The sequence below is a fragment of the Lynx rufus genome, unplaced genomic scaffold (assembly GCF_022079265.1).
Source record: "Lynx rufus isolate CCGP_SWC_20201006 ecotype Redwood Valley unplaced genomic scaffold, mLynRuf1.p SCAF_12, whole genome shotgun sequence".
Lineage (NCBI taxonomy): Eukaryota > Metazoa > Chordata > Mammalia > Carnivora > Felidae > Lynx > Lynx rufus.
The window spans coordinates 19,272,761-19,287,002 of record NW_025814826.1 but is presented as its reverse complement, the minus strand read 5'-3'; the positions used below and the strand labels follow the sequence as shown (position 1 = coordinate 19,287,002).

The following is a 14,242-nucleotide window of genomic DNA, read 5'->3' as shown; positions in this document are numbered from 1 at the left end:
CTATGTTCACATAAAACTCTGTACCCAAATGTTCATAGTGGTTTATTCATAATCACCAAAAAGTGAAAACGACCCAAAGCTCTCCCATTGGGGAATGGATAAGCAAACAGTGGTAAATCCATGCAATGGAATACTACTCAAAATTAAATACTACTCAAAATCAAAATAAACTAGTGATACCCAAAACAACATGGACAGATCTCAAAAGCATTATAAGTCAAAGGAGAGCCAACTTAAAAGGCTACATACTGTATGATTCTATGACTTTCTGGCAAAGGTGAAACTACAGAGACAGAAAATAGATCAGCAATTGCCAAGGCTTAGGAGTAGAATGCAAAGAGTCAGCACAAGGCAATGTAAGGGTGGGAAGGTGAAATTCTGCATCTCTTTGCTGTGGTAGTTTTTAGCAAAACTTACTGGACTATATAGTCACAAGGGTGAATTTAATTATGCAAATTATACCTTAACTAAATAATTAAGGGAAATAGCTGACAGGTGAAAAAAAAGCACTGATTATATAAAACCTATTGTTTTACTATATTATGCATCTATACATATAAAATGCAGCAATATATTTTCTTCACCGATATATTATTTTACATTATAAAGATGGTAAGTTAATGACAAATTGGCATATTTAGAAAGACATCTAATTTTAAGATCTACACCACACTCTGAAAAAAATCCATAGCACTCTAAAGCCTTCTACTTTCTGGAAGACTAAACAAGAACTCCCAAAGAATAATATACTATACCATGAAAATAGTGTTTGAGTTGTTAATAGGGAGTCAAGTTAAAACATTAACTTTATTGAAATAATAGATACAAAAAATGTCTGGCAAATAATGAAGAACTCTACAAATATTAAATAGGATAGTCTGGTAAAAAGCAAAAGTATTAGGGTCAATCTACCTTGAATCCTCTCTCTGCCACTTATTAGCTGTGTGACCTTCACAAGTTATTTAATCTCTCTGCGCTTTATTTTCTCAACCACAAAATGTAAAATCCTCAAAGGGTTTTTGTAGACTGATTGAAAAAATAAAGTGCTTTTTTGTAAAGCACTTAGCAAATATAAAAAGTTGAGTAAGGTACCTGTTACTAATTTATGTAATGTCGAACATTTGAAGATTTTCATCTTCTATTTTTAATTTAACGGGGAACATGGTTTCTTGCAGGAATTAGGACTACTCTAGAATCATCAGAGGATTCAGAGAGGCTGCTTAGAGTAGCAGCAGATATGACCAGGTGGCCCACAGCGGTCAGTATTGTTTCCTCAGTCCTTTCTTTTGAACCTGACTATTGGGCAACAAAGCTATCCATTTTCCAGCCACTGTCATCAGTGAAGACCTTCGCTGGTGCCCCCACCTCCACCCCACCTCTGGCACTTAGACAAGGCTTTAGCAGGCTAGGCTAGAATGAGGCATGTGAGATGTCAAGGGTGCAAAAGTTAAGGAGCCCTAGGCACCTAATTTGCCTCACTCTAGCCTCAGCCCACCTTCCTTCCAAAATTCTTATTTCCACACTTTTCCTAACACATACTTTTTCCACATTCTTCCCTACTCTGGGGAAGTGGGGAAATCTTTCCTTCTGCTTTTTAAAGCCTGAGAAGATTCACACAGTTTGGTGACTAGCTTTTCTGGTGATTAGCTTCTACTATTGTTGTATTATAGAGTCTGTATGTTTGTGCCCGTTTTGGATGAATTTCATTTTTGAAATAATATTGCTCTTTTTTTCTCTATTAATACAGGAATCCCTCTTTGAAGGAATGTGAAAGCTTGCTGACAAAAAAATGATATATATGAATTTCACCTTCTCCATAACCCAAAAGAAAATGTTTGTAAAAAAAAAAAAAGTAAATTCGTCCTTAAGTGTTCTTTAACATTTGTTTGTTTGTTTTTTACCTTTACAGTACTAGGCAATAGCATCTTCTGCAATTTGTAGCTTTATGGTATCTCATTATGTAAAGAAAATGAAAATTGCTTTTCAATTGCTTTATGCCTCATCACATACAATTTACTGCGAAAATAAAGATGTGCTTCCACATTCATCAAAAGAAAGTAATCCTTTTTTGAACCAATGGTATTTTGGTACGTTCCTTTCTAAAGTGTAAATCTAATTACAGTTACTGAGTGGGAATTGAAGATATACTGGTTCACTAATATAATGTGTGGAATGATACATTAAAATACTAGTGTCACCATTACTACGTACTACTTAATAGTTCCAATTTAAAAATCTATTGTAAAGAAATGATGTCGCATATACAAGAGCAAATTCATTCATGATATTTTAAATTTGGTATTGTCTTGAGTCGAAGGAAGATGGAAGATTTCTAAATGTCCTGCTCTTCGAATAGGAATTATTTCAAGGATATACTAATTACGTTCTAGAAAATACCGTGCGTCCACTAGGACTTCACCTCTGAAGGCCATGCATGGGTCCCCAGGGCCGGCGGGAGCCACAGAGGCGGGGCGTCCCGGGCCCAGCGCCTCCCAGGCCGGCTCGGAAGAGGCCAAGGCGCAGAGCCAGCATTCTAAAAGAGCCTTGGCTGGAGCGCCTCATCGCACAGCCCGAGGACCACGCTTCCCGCGGGTCTTCCCAAGTGCAGGACTTCTCAGGAGAGTTCCCCGCAGGGGGGCGGAGCCAGGACCAATTTTAGGTCAAAAAAAAAATAAAATAAAAATAAGGGAAAAAACCGGGGCTCGGCGTTTGCTATGGAGGCAGCCCACAACGGTCCGCGCCCCCGGGGAGAAGCGACCGCGATCCCAGGGCCATTTACGCTGGTCTGAGGAACTTCAAGCACCACAGTGGGAGCATTATCTCTGAGCGGCTCAATAAACTAGTCACGGACCACAGAGGTGGAGGTGCTTTAAGTAATTAGGGCACACGAAACATTTACCTTGGTGGTAGAATAATAGGTTAGCGCATGGCAACGGCACACTTCACATTTCCTCAGAAAATTAAAAGTCACTCTCCACAAAACGCCAGGGTTCCCGCCTCAGCTCTGCGTCTGCCTAAGAGGCGCCCTCGCTCAGATTGGGTCCGCGGCTGAAGAACCGCGGCGAGGCGCGATAACTCGGCGGGCCCTCAACACCGCGGACGGTCGACAGGCAGGACGTGCAGGCTCCGCTCAAAGTGAACCGCGACGGGGGCGGGGGCGGGGCCAGGCGGAAGCCCCGCCCCCTATAGCCCCGCCCCGCCGGACGGTTTGATTAATGACCCTCCGCTCCGGGCAGAGCCCCTCAGGTGGGCGCGAACCTCGCCTGGTACTGCTCTTCCGCCTGACATCAAGTCTGGCCCACACACGCCTGGCCACGGGGGCGCCTGTATAAAAGACGCGCCCAGCAGGGGCTGGAAGCGACTGTAGACTTCGGCTAGACGAGGATGGAGTGACCTGTGACGGCCCTGGCCACGCAGACCCAGCTCGACGCTCCTCGCCCGCTCGCTCAGCAGAGCCGAGCCCTGCACTGCCGCTCCAGGAAAGGTGAGGATTTCGGTTCGACCCTCCGTCGCGACGCTTGGTCCCCAGGTTTCAGAGGGGTAGCGGGTGCCTTAGTACAAGGTGAGGTCAGGGTCCCCGTCTCCTGCCGTAGAAATTAGAATGAGCTCCTGCAGTCACCCCCCGGGATCCCTGGCCTCGAGAGCGAATGGTGCGAGGACTGCCCGCGTGAGCACTGACGGCCGTGAGTTGGCCCAGGGCTACCCGCTGCGCTCCGCGAGAATGACCTGCACCGTGTTTCCTGCGGGGCTGGCGCACAACGTTCCAGAAGTGCAAACAAGTTACGAACCGGAGCTCTGCTTCCGAGATCCTCCTTCCTCGGTAGAATAGCCCTTCCTTTTAATTTGTCCCTGAAAAGTAAAGCCGGCACCGCGCCCCTCCTTAGCCCTCTAAGCCCAGGAACCGTCAGGCCCCACAACTCTCCTCAGACGCGGGGAGGTAAACACGCCCCAGTCAAAACAACCTCATCTCTGAGAACGCCCCAGCCACGTCGTTGGCCCGGCGTGCTGCTGAGGCGAGAGGCCTGCGCTTCCCCGGTTTAAGCCCGACCCCCGCCGGGCCTCACCGCGCCTTGGGTCCTTTGCAGGGCACGCAGCTCAGGAAGCCGCCATGGACCGCGACGGCCCCGCAGGCAGCCCCCTGGTCGCTAGGAACGAGACCGCGCCCGCGGTTGCAGCCACCCGCGACTCGAGCCCGGGCCGGGCAGGGGCAGGACCGGCGGGCCCCGGCGGCGGTGCGCGCCTGGGGGGCGGGCGGCCGGCAGCAGCGAACGCTGCGCGGGAGCGAAGCCGCGTGCAGACTCTGCGGCACGCCTTCCTAGAGCTGCAGCGCACGCTGCCGTCGGTGCCGCCGGACACCAAGCTGTCCAAGCTGGACGTGCTGCTGCTGGCCACTACCTACATTGCCCACCTCACCCGCAGCTTGCAGGACGACGCCGAGGCGCCGGCAGACCCCGGGCTGGGCGCCCTGCGCGGCGACGGCTACCTACACCCTGTCAAGGTAGGCAGGCAGGGCGCCCTGCGGAGCCGGGGCGGGGAGCAGGGCACCTTAACCCTCAGTGTCGGCCATCGCCTGGGCTGATGCCACCGAACTCTCACTCTTCGCTCGGGGTGAGGCGGAGAACTGACCTGGAGATCGATCTTGGCCCACCAGCGCCCAGGTAGCGACGTCCCCACTGCAAAAGGCTACTCCATAACTGTTGGCAGGTCATAATTGTTGGCAGGTAGTGGATTTAAACCCGAGGTGGCTTTGGGAGGGGTGTATCGCGCCTCTTTATAGGATGCAGCCTATGCGATGCCTTTCCTAAATGGAAAGTTTCTCAGGGGTGCCTGGCAGGGTGTTTGGTTGGCAAGTTTTGGTGGTTTTTAGAATCAAGAGTTACAGTTATGAGCCTTTGAGAGTTTTTAAGTGTTTTTAATTCACATAATTACATTTCCATTGTGGTTTTTATCAAATGTTTGAAAAGCTTCGTTCAAACGGGGGTGATGGAATTATCGCCCTTTAAATAATCCAGGAAATCACTGTTTAAAATTTTTTGTAAAACTGGTAAGAACAAAATGAAACCGGTCTGCCATCCTATAGAGTAAATTTTCAGTCCCTTTTAATAAAGGTTAATTATCATGGATTAGACAGTTACCTAAAATGTTAAAAAAACAATAATTGTTTTTGTAATTTTCACAATAGATTGGCATATGTTAATCAAGCTGAGTACTATATTCAAATTCTGTAATGTGCAAAATTAGCCCACAGAATGCTTTGTATCATTTTTTACATTACATATAGATAAAGTAGGGTTTTTATTTAATATAGTGTATACAGTTATGGTTAATTACCTGTATTGCAGTATTTAGACTTTGCATCATCCTTTTCGCCTAGATTTGATTGTCTTGAAATCCAGCATTCATCTGGCTTTGTTCAAGATACATCATCTTCCCTGTTTTCTCTAAACCTAAATTTTTGAATTTTTGGTTCTACATTTTGCCACACACACACAAATACAAGATTAGGACTTGGCCTTAAGCATGTCAGTGTTCAATAAAGTATTGAATAATCATCATTGAAATGTGATAAAGTACACTAATATTAACTCTACTTAAAACTATGTGAAGTTCAGGTTCACAAATATAATCAACATGATGTTAGGTTCAAATTATTTCAAATATAGAAATTTGGAATATCACTTATTTATGATTATGATAGGCCTTGTTCTGTGATATATAATATAATCTCTGCTGAAAAGTCATTCACTAATAATTAGGGGTTTTTCACTACAGTCTGCTTTGGATTGATGTATCATTAATATTAGATTTCTTTTGGCTTGACATTTTCCATATACTCTAAAAAAGTTCAACATTAAATAGACTTTAATACAGAAAACATCTGTTAAATGTCGCTGTGGGAGATACAATTCAATCAAATTGTTTTCACCTTCGTTTCTTGTAGCATCTTTTTGAATGAATACTATTAATAATTTTCATGTAACAATAAGCTTAACAAGAGTTTTTTTGTACTTGTTTTTTCAGGTACCAAATGTTTTTGTAGTTTTACAACTCTTTTTAAAAAATTAAATCTCATTTGTCCTTGGACCAATTATTTTGATTTTAAAAGACAATTCTAGGGATAATAAAACAAGGCCAAGGATTACCTCTTTAAAATGAAATTGATGATGGTTGAACAAGCGACTAGTCTGTATTAAAATTATCTACTGAGTGTCTACTGTGTGCAAAGCATTGTTAGGAGATTGAATACAATTAAGAATAAGACTCAATCTCTGCCCTAAATGAACCTATAATAAAGACAAAGACAAAAATAAAGCAACAGTCTGTAAGGGATAATGTTCTGTGTGCTATAAGAGAGTTATAATCATGTGCTGCAGAGGTTTGGAGTAAAGAGGTTTCATACACATAATTGAAACCACCTGTAACACATTATTTTATGTATATGCTTAAGTATTAAGTCTATCTTTGATTAATCTTATGCAAAAGGAATAAAAATATTCTGATTATTTGTACTTTTTGGTTAACTAAGGGTATTGTAACCCTTAGTTAAAAAAATGTTCCAAGATTCTGCCTTACACCATAGTATTACTATGTCTTTGATGATTAAAGATCTGTTAACAAATATTTCAAAGCCATGATTTTGAGTCATCAGTCCTTATTATCAGTATTGGGGTTAGCATTGTGGGAGATTTACCTTAAGAGTATCTCAAATGAAACTGGAAAGTTGAAGTGAATGGGTCCTGGGGCATAGCCTAAAAGAGCAGTTTTCATCCTTTTGGGATGTGAGCAATTTGATCAGCATGAGTGTACCAAAATGAAATGATCCTCCAAAGGAAGAGGGATATATTTCAGATTCTGATATCGGGAGAAAAGTACAAATGTCTTTATTCATTGCATTACCCCTGGAGACTCATTGTTGATACTATACATATAAAATAATTTAAAAAATAAATACAAAAGGGGCGCCTGGGTGGCTCAGTCGGTTAAGCGTCCGACTTCAGCTCGGGCCACGATCTCACGGTCCGTGTGTTTGAGCCCTGCGTCGTGCTCTGGGCTGATGGCTCAGAGCCTGGAGCCTGCTTCCGATTCTGTGTCTCCCTCTCTCTCTGACCCTCCCCCGTTCATGCTCTGTCTCTCTCTGTCTCAAAAATAAATAAACCTAAGGAAAACAATTTAAAAAATAAATAAATAAATAAATAAATAAATAAATAAATAAATAAATACAAAGTTTTGTCATTGGGTCATTTAACTCCAAAATCCAAGAGTGCATTTTTAAGGTTTTCAGGTTTAATTCGGTTAATTGTATGAGTTTACTTAGATTGTTCTAAGCCTAATGAAACAACATGGTTTCAAATAAATTTTATTAAGTAAAGTAGAGGTCAGAATTATGTTAATCTACACAATGTTAAAACAGACCATTGAAAAGTGAAATGTAAATCCATCAACTGGCTTTTTTGGCATGACGCTGACATGCAGATTAACTGATATTTTATTTACATTTTATTTCTGACTCTTAAAACTATATGTGTACAGTAAATTCAGATGAATAAAATCATTAGAAGCCTTTTTCAAAATCGAAAGTTCTTAAAATAGAAAGTTTTATTAAGTTCATGAAAAATGCAAAAATCCACATATGCATTTTTTATTTATTTTTTAGTAATCTCTACACCCAATGTGAGGCTTGAACTCCTGACCCTGAGGTTAAGAGTCACATACTCCTGGGGGTGCCTGGGTGGCTCAGTCGGTTGTGTCCGACTCTTGATTTTGGCTCAGGTCATGATCTCACAGTTAGTGAGTTTGAGCCCCACATTGGGCTCTGCACTGACAGTGCGGAACCTGCTTGATACTCTCTCTCTCCCTCTCTCTCTGCACCTCCCCTGCTTGTGCTCTCTTTCTCTCTCAAAATAAATAAACACTAAAAACATATTTTTAAAAAAAGAGTCACACACTCCTCCCACTGAGCCAGCCAGGCATCCCCAAAATTGACATATACGTTAAGTTTCTTCATTAATTACCTATGTCTCACCTTCATTTGTCTCCACATTTGGTTGCATGATTTAGAGTGATTCTGAATACAGTAGGACCCAGGTAGCACATATCAGAAATATCAGGGAGCATTCAGTAGTATGTTTATTTGCTTTTAAATATATTTAATTCATACGGAATACTCAAATTACATGTGAACTTTAAGCATGAGATCTTTATGCTCATGAATATGAGGCAGGAATTTAAAAGATTGAGAAGCACAGGTTTATAATATGCCAAAAATTTTACACTTGAAATTGATTATTTCAGCCCTACACTATTCACTACATGGGTTAGTCTGCTCGGGCAGCAATAACAAAATACCATAGGCTGAGAGGCTTAAAAAATAGAAATTTATTTTCTCACAATTCTGGAGTCTGGGAAGCCTAGGATAAAGGTGCTGGCCAATTGAGATCCTGGTGAGAGTTCTCTTCCTATCTTGAAGTTTGGCAACTTTGCTCTTTTTCAGAAGAGAGAAACTTTCTCTTCCTCAAAAGGTCACTAATCTATCATGAAGGACCCACCCTTTTAACCTCATTTGGCCCTAATTACCTCCACAAAATACCATCATGTTGGAGGTTAGAGAATCAACATAAGAATTTCGGGGGTTAGGGGGCAGGGACACAAACAGTCCATAGCACTGTGGCACAATGTTCTTCAGTATAAGGCAGGACTTGAATCTGACCTAACAATGTCAGGTCCTGACCTATCAGAAAAACCCCAGACTAGTTTCTAAAACACTTCATGTTATGAATCCATGGCAAGAATCCCAAGGACAGGACCAGTGATACACCCAGAACATATAAGAATGCACCTCTGTGATTTAAAACAACAAACCTGAAGGGGCACCTGGGTGGCTCAGTTGGTTGAGCTTTTGATTTCTGCTCAGGTCATGATTTCACAGTTTGTGTGCTTGGGATTCTGTCTCTCTGCCCCTCCCCCCACTTGCACACATCCACATGCGCTCTTTCAGGCTCTCTCAAAATAAATATTTAAAAAAAAAAACCTGAAATGGAGTTGCAAAAATAAGTAGCACACTGTCAGTCTTATTACTGTATCAAATGTAAAATGTAAGGTTATTTATAGGAAGATTATATAGGAGTAGGCCATTTTTAATTCTAAGTAACACAAATTTTATGTTTTATCCATATTTATAGATTTCCAGCCAGAATAATCTGAATTTAGGACTCTAAAATGGACCTGAACTGCATGAGAGCAAATTCACTTATCATATCTGGAGGCATAAAAATAGGACTTTTGTTGGTTGCTAAGAACAGAGACTCCTGGATTATATCACATGCCCACTTCTATCCCTTATAGCTACATTTTACATCTGGAATGCCAGTTTAGGTGAAAGTAACTGTACTCAGAAGTACCTTATACTCAACTTCTGCAAAAAGAGGTCCATTCTGATTTCATTGGTCTGGCGTGTGACTTGGTCGTCAGTCTTTTATAAAGCTCCCCATGTGATTTTAATACGAAGCTTGGGTTTAATGGTCTTTGCCTTGTTAATAATTGTATTTCTATTTGAACACTGCAGATCATCCGTCAGGCATTTAAGAACATTTCATGGTGCTTGTAACCAGCAGTCTGCCTGTAAATGTTCAGTGATAAAAATAACCTGCTGCTCATGTCAGCATTTACTCCCTAGAAAGTGTGGGATCCCATTGCTGACCTTTGGGAGTTACACTTTATTAGTCTAAAGACTTTTCTCTTTGTATAAAAGTAGTATTTCTTGGGGCACCTGGGGGGCTCAGTTGGTTAAGCGGCAGACTTTGGCTCAGGTCATGTTCTCACATTTAGTGACATCGAGCCCTGTGTAGGGCTCTGTGCTGATAGCTCAGAGCCTGGATACTGCTTCAGATCCTGTCTCTCTCCCTCTCTCTCTTTCTCTCTCTCTCTCTCTCTGCCCCTCCCCAACTTGTGCCTGTCTCACTCTCTCCCTCAAAAATAAATAAACACTAAAAAAAATTAAAAATACTATTTCTCTGATTAGTATTCCAAGGACCTATTACAAAACTGACTACCAGAACCCCCCCCAATTCTGAAAGTACTACTTATGTAATACATTTTTTCATCATCATGTCTATTTGGCAATAAGTTATGTTAATTTTTTAAATGTTTATTTAGTTTTGAGAGAGAGAGAAAGAGAAGCACAAGCTGGGGTGAGGCAGAGAGAGAGAGGGAGACACAGAATCTGAAGCAGGCTCCAGGCTCTGAGCTGTCCACACAGAGCCTGACGCAGGCTTAAACCCACAAACCATGAGATCATGACCTGAGCTGAAATCAGATGTTTAACCGACTGAGCCACCCAGGCGCCCCAAGTTATATTATTTTTGAGAAGTACATGTTTAAAGTGAATTTAGAAAAGTTGCAATCAAAATACAAATGTGATAACTACTGAGAGATTAGTGCTATATGATGCCACTACATCCAGACATTTATTTTGGATGTTATATTTATATAACACCAAATATTCTAATATTTATGACTTTGAGATGCTCTTTTAGCTAGATAAAATGTTTAGATAGTTGAATTAGTCACTTTTCATTATAGTTCTGTGACAAGTGGAGACATATAATACATACCATGTATTAGTTTTTAAAATATCTTTAAAACCAGGAATCTTGTTTTATGGGTTTATTTTGCTTTAGGTTTAGTTTTTGTTTTGTTTTTTTAATTTTTCTAAGTTTATTTTGAGACAGAGTGTGAGTGGGGGAGGGGCAGACAGACAGAGGCTGACAGTGTAGAGCCTGATATAGGACTCAAAACCATGAGATTGTGACCTGAGCCGAAATCAAGAAGCAGACACTTAACCGACTAAACCACCCAGGTACCCCTAGGTTTAGTGTTAAATTAAAACATTATTGATAGATTTTCCTACACTTAACTATTATCATTCTCCCTAATTTCTTGCAGTTCTTGTCCACATGCACATGTATTATATTTATACAATTATAATCAAAGTCATGGTATATTTTTACTTTCTTTAATGTTTATTTTTATTCTTTTTTAATATTCACTTATTTTTGAGAGAGAGAGGGAGACACAATCTAAAGTAGGCTCCAGGATCCGAGCTGTCAGCACAGAGCCTAACAGGGGACTGGAACTCACAAACTGAGATCATGACCTGAGCCAAAGTTGGGTGCTTAACCAACTGAGCCACCCAGGTGCCCCTAAGGTTCATTTATTTTTGAGAGAGAGAGTGTGTGTGAGCAGGGGAGAGGCAGAGAGAGAAGGAGATAGAGAATCCCAAACAGGTTCCACGCTGTCAGCACAAAGCCCAATACAGGGTTTGAACTCACAACCAGTGAGATCATGACCCGAGCCAAAGTCAGACACTTAACCAACTAAGCCACCCAGGTGCCCCTATTTTTACTTTCATTGGTAGTATTAATAAACATTTTTTTCATGTTTTTCCTTAGATTTCACAATTACAGTTGTTACAAACATCATGATATTGTATTTGTCTTGAGACATTGGAATTTTTAGTATTACTATTACAGGCATATCTGTCATAGATACTAACTTTTGGATTCTTGTTTAAATATTCTTTTTCAGAAATGGCCCATGCGATCAAGATTATACATTGGTGCTACTGGTCAGTTTCTGAAGCATTCCGTGTCTGGAGAAAGAGCAAATCATGGCAGTACTACAACAGACTCACAGCCTTAGGCTCTCCTCTGATGGGTGCTGGTAGAAAGTGGCGTCATTTTTAAATAGTAGGAAATAATTCTATATTTATTACATCAGACATAACAAACATCATTCCTGAAAGTTCACATGTGAATCCATGGTTGGAAGTTCAGATTTATCTGTCTAATCTATATAAATATGGATTTAAATAATTGGTCTTGGATAAAACACCCAGCTTATCTATTCATTGTGAGAGATAGTCACTACTGAATACTGTAAGAAAAACTATTGGAAAAAAGAAAAACACCAAAATCGAAGAATTGTGTATGTATCCAGAGACTGTACATGTTTTCTGTAGTATATCTAGTACACGCTGAGAAGCTGATACCTTAATAGTCTTGACACCAGTATTCCATTTTTGTGAAAACCGGTTTGTGCTTAAAGTTGGTCTAAGAAGCTATTTCAGTTGGAAAGCATGAGATCATTTATTCAGTTTTAGCTAAGTACGTGTGAAAAGATTGTTGAGATAATATGAAGTTGCAGTAACTTCTATAACTAGTTATTTTTCCCTCTTAGAAAACTTGGAGTATTAGAATAGTTTGCTGTATTGGACAGGGCTTGGCCACCTTCCTAGATGACTATTAAATATCTTACTATGTTTCCAAATTGTGGAAGGCTTTGGGAATCCCTGCAGCCCAGTGTGAATAGCAGATAAGTGTCACTGGGCAGAGGGTTTGTCACCCTCCTCCCTGGTTACTTCACCTCCATCCCACCCGTGTTCAGGTCCTGGACTAGATGAGCAGGTGCAGCTGCAGCCATCTTACAGAGAGCCAAGCCTGTCAGGGGCTTCAAGTGAGCGCCCATGACCGTTGACAGTCACTGCTTTGGCTAGGCTCCTTCTCTCCCTTGTCAATTGCCGTTCACAATCTACCTACTTGGCCATTACGAAATATGAAAAAACTGGGGTGCCTGGGTGGCTTAAGTCAGTTAAGCGTCTGACTTCTCAGGTCATGATCTCGCCATTCATGAGTTCAAGCCCAGCATCCGGCTCTGTGCTGTCAAGCTCAGAACCTGGAGCCTGCTTTGGATTCTGTGTCTCCCTCCCTCTCTGCCTCCTCCATCACTCAGGCTCTGTCTCTCAAAAATACATAAACATTTAAAAATTAAAAAAAAAAGAAGAAATGGGAAAAAACCTGTCTGATTTGGGAATTCTGGCACTGATCTGCACCTTGAGAGAGTCTGAGGACACAGAGTGACTACCTTGAGATAAATCAGGCCAGAGCAGACCCCACTGAATCTGCCCCAATTTAACCTACAACAGGAAGGTGCCCTGCCATGGGCCTCTCCCACCACACTACACACCAAGTGCCCAGGGAGCTGCTGTTCTGCCTGATTGCACCAGTTTCGGTTTTCAGCAGAAGCTTGAGGGTCAGAGCCAGAAAGTAGGAATGTTTGTCGGGGAACACACTGAATCTCAAAATAGGGTGTAATACAGATTTAAAAAATCATCAGTCTCTTATGTTTTAACTCCCTTTCTTCTTTTTCTCCTCAGTCCTTACTATTCCACTTTCCAACTGTAAAGTTCATTTATTTCTAAATAACCCAGTGTTAAAGTAACTGAATTTGATCCAAGATTAGCAAATAGAAAGGTATATTAATGGGCTTATGGACTTAGTTGGATTAGTATAGCTGTTGACCACCCTTTTATTTTCTCCTCACCTCAGTTTTCTTCTAGCTTTTGGCAGTGAAATGATGTGAAAGACCATTTGAAGGCAAAAACTGTCATTCAGTTGATTCAGCTGAACATGGCTCATACCTGATAGTTTGTCATTTTCATTACTTTAATGTGAATACTCCTTGTAATGTGACCAAAGCATGTCTTTAAAAGAGGAAGCATATAATAAAAACTTTCTACATATAAATATGTAGCAAAAATGTTTACATACTTAAATATTTGTGAATATATTTACCCACTCATATAACATTGAAAGGAATAAAATGTAAAATGAGATATGAATTTAGCCATTCACTATTATAAGTTATTGCCATAAAAAGTGCTAAGAATAATCTTTTATCTTAAGGAAGGAAATCAAACTTCTTTATAGTTACCTGAAACTGAACTCTAAATACTACATATGATAGCAAGAATTTCAGAAAAATGGTTTCATTGCTAATAATAATAATAATCTATTTGGCTACAGTTGTTAAAGCATTTAATTGGGGGAAAATAATGACTTTTGTTGAATTCATCCTGTTAAATAGTTAAGCTTCGCCTTTAACATTATTACTTTTTATTTCCTCTTGTCCACTTACAAAAAAGAAATGTTTTTTTTTTTTTTTTAATTTTTTTTTTCAACGTTTATTTATTTTTGGGACAGAGAGAGACAGAGCATGAACGGGGGAGGGGCAGAGAGAGAGGGAGACACAGAATCGGAAACAGGCTCCAGGCTCTGAGCCATCAGCCCAGAGCCCAACGCGGGGCTCGAACTCACAGACCGCGAGATCGTGACCTGGCTGAAGCCGGACGCTTAACCGACTGCGCCACCCAGGCGCCCCAAAAAAGAAATGTTTTAATGCCAAAGAA

General features: G+C 41.0%; 2 protein-coding genes across 2 annotated transcripts in view; both read left to right on the top strand.

Annotated features, from left to right (window-relative positions):
- PPP1R42 (protein phosphatase 1 regulatory subunit 42) overlaps positions 1-1,793 on the top strand; it is a 46,205-nt gene extending 44,412 nt beyond the window's left edge. The window contains exon 8 of the mRNA XM_047073744.1: positions 1,748-1,793. Within this exon, the coding sequence (XP_046929700.1) occupies positions 1,748-1,793 (46 nt within the window). The remainder of the gene's footprint in view (positions 1-1,747) is intronic.
- Positions 1,794-4,040: 2,247 nt separating this feature from the next.
- Positions 4,041-12,673, top strand: TCF24 (transcription factor 24). The gene is made up of 2 exons (XM_047073742.1): positions 4,041-4,498; positions 11,584-12,673. The coding sequence occupies exons 1-2, from the start codon at positions 4,109-4,111 to the stop codon at positions 11,695-11,697; spliced, it is 504 nt and encodes a 167-aa protein (XP_046929698.1). The 5' UTR covers positions 4,041-4,108; the 3' UTR covers positions 11,698-12,673.
- The last annotated feature ends 1,569 nt before the right edge of the window (positions 12,674-14,242 follow it).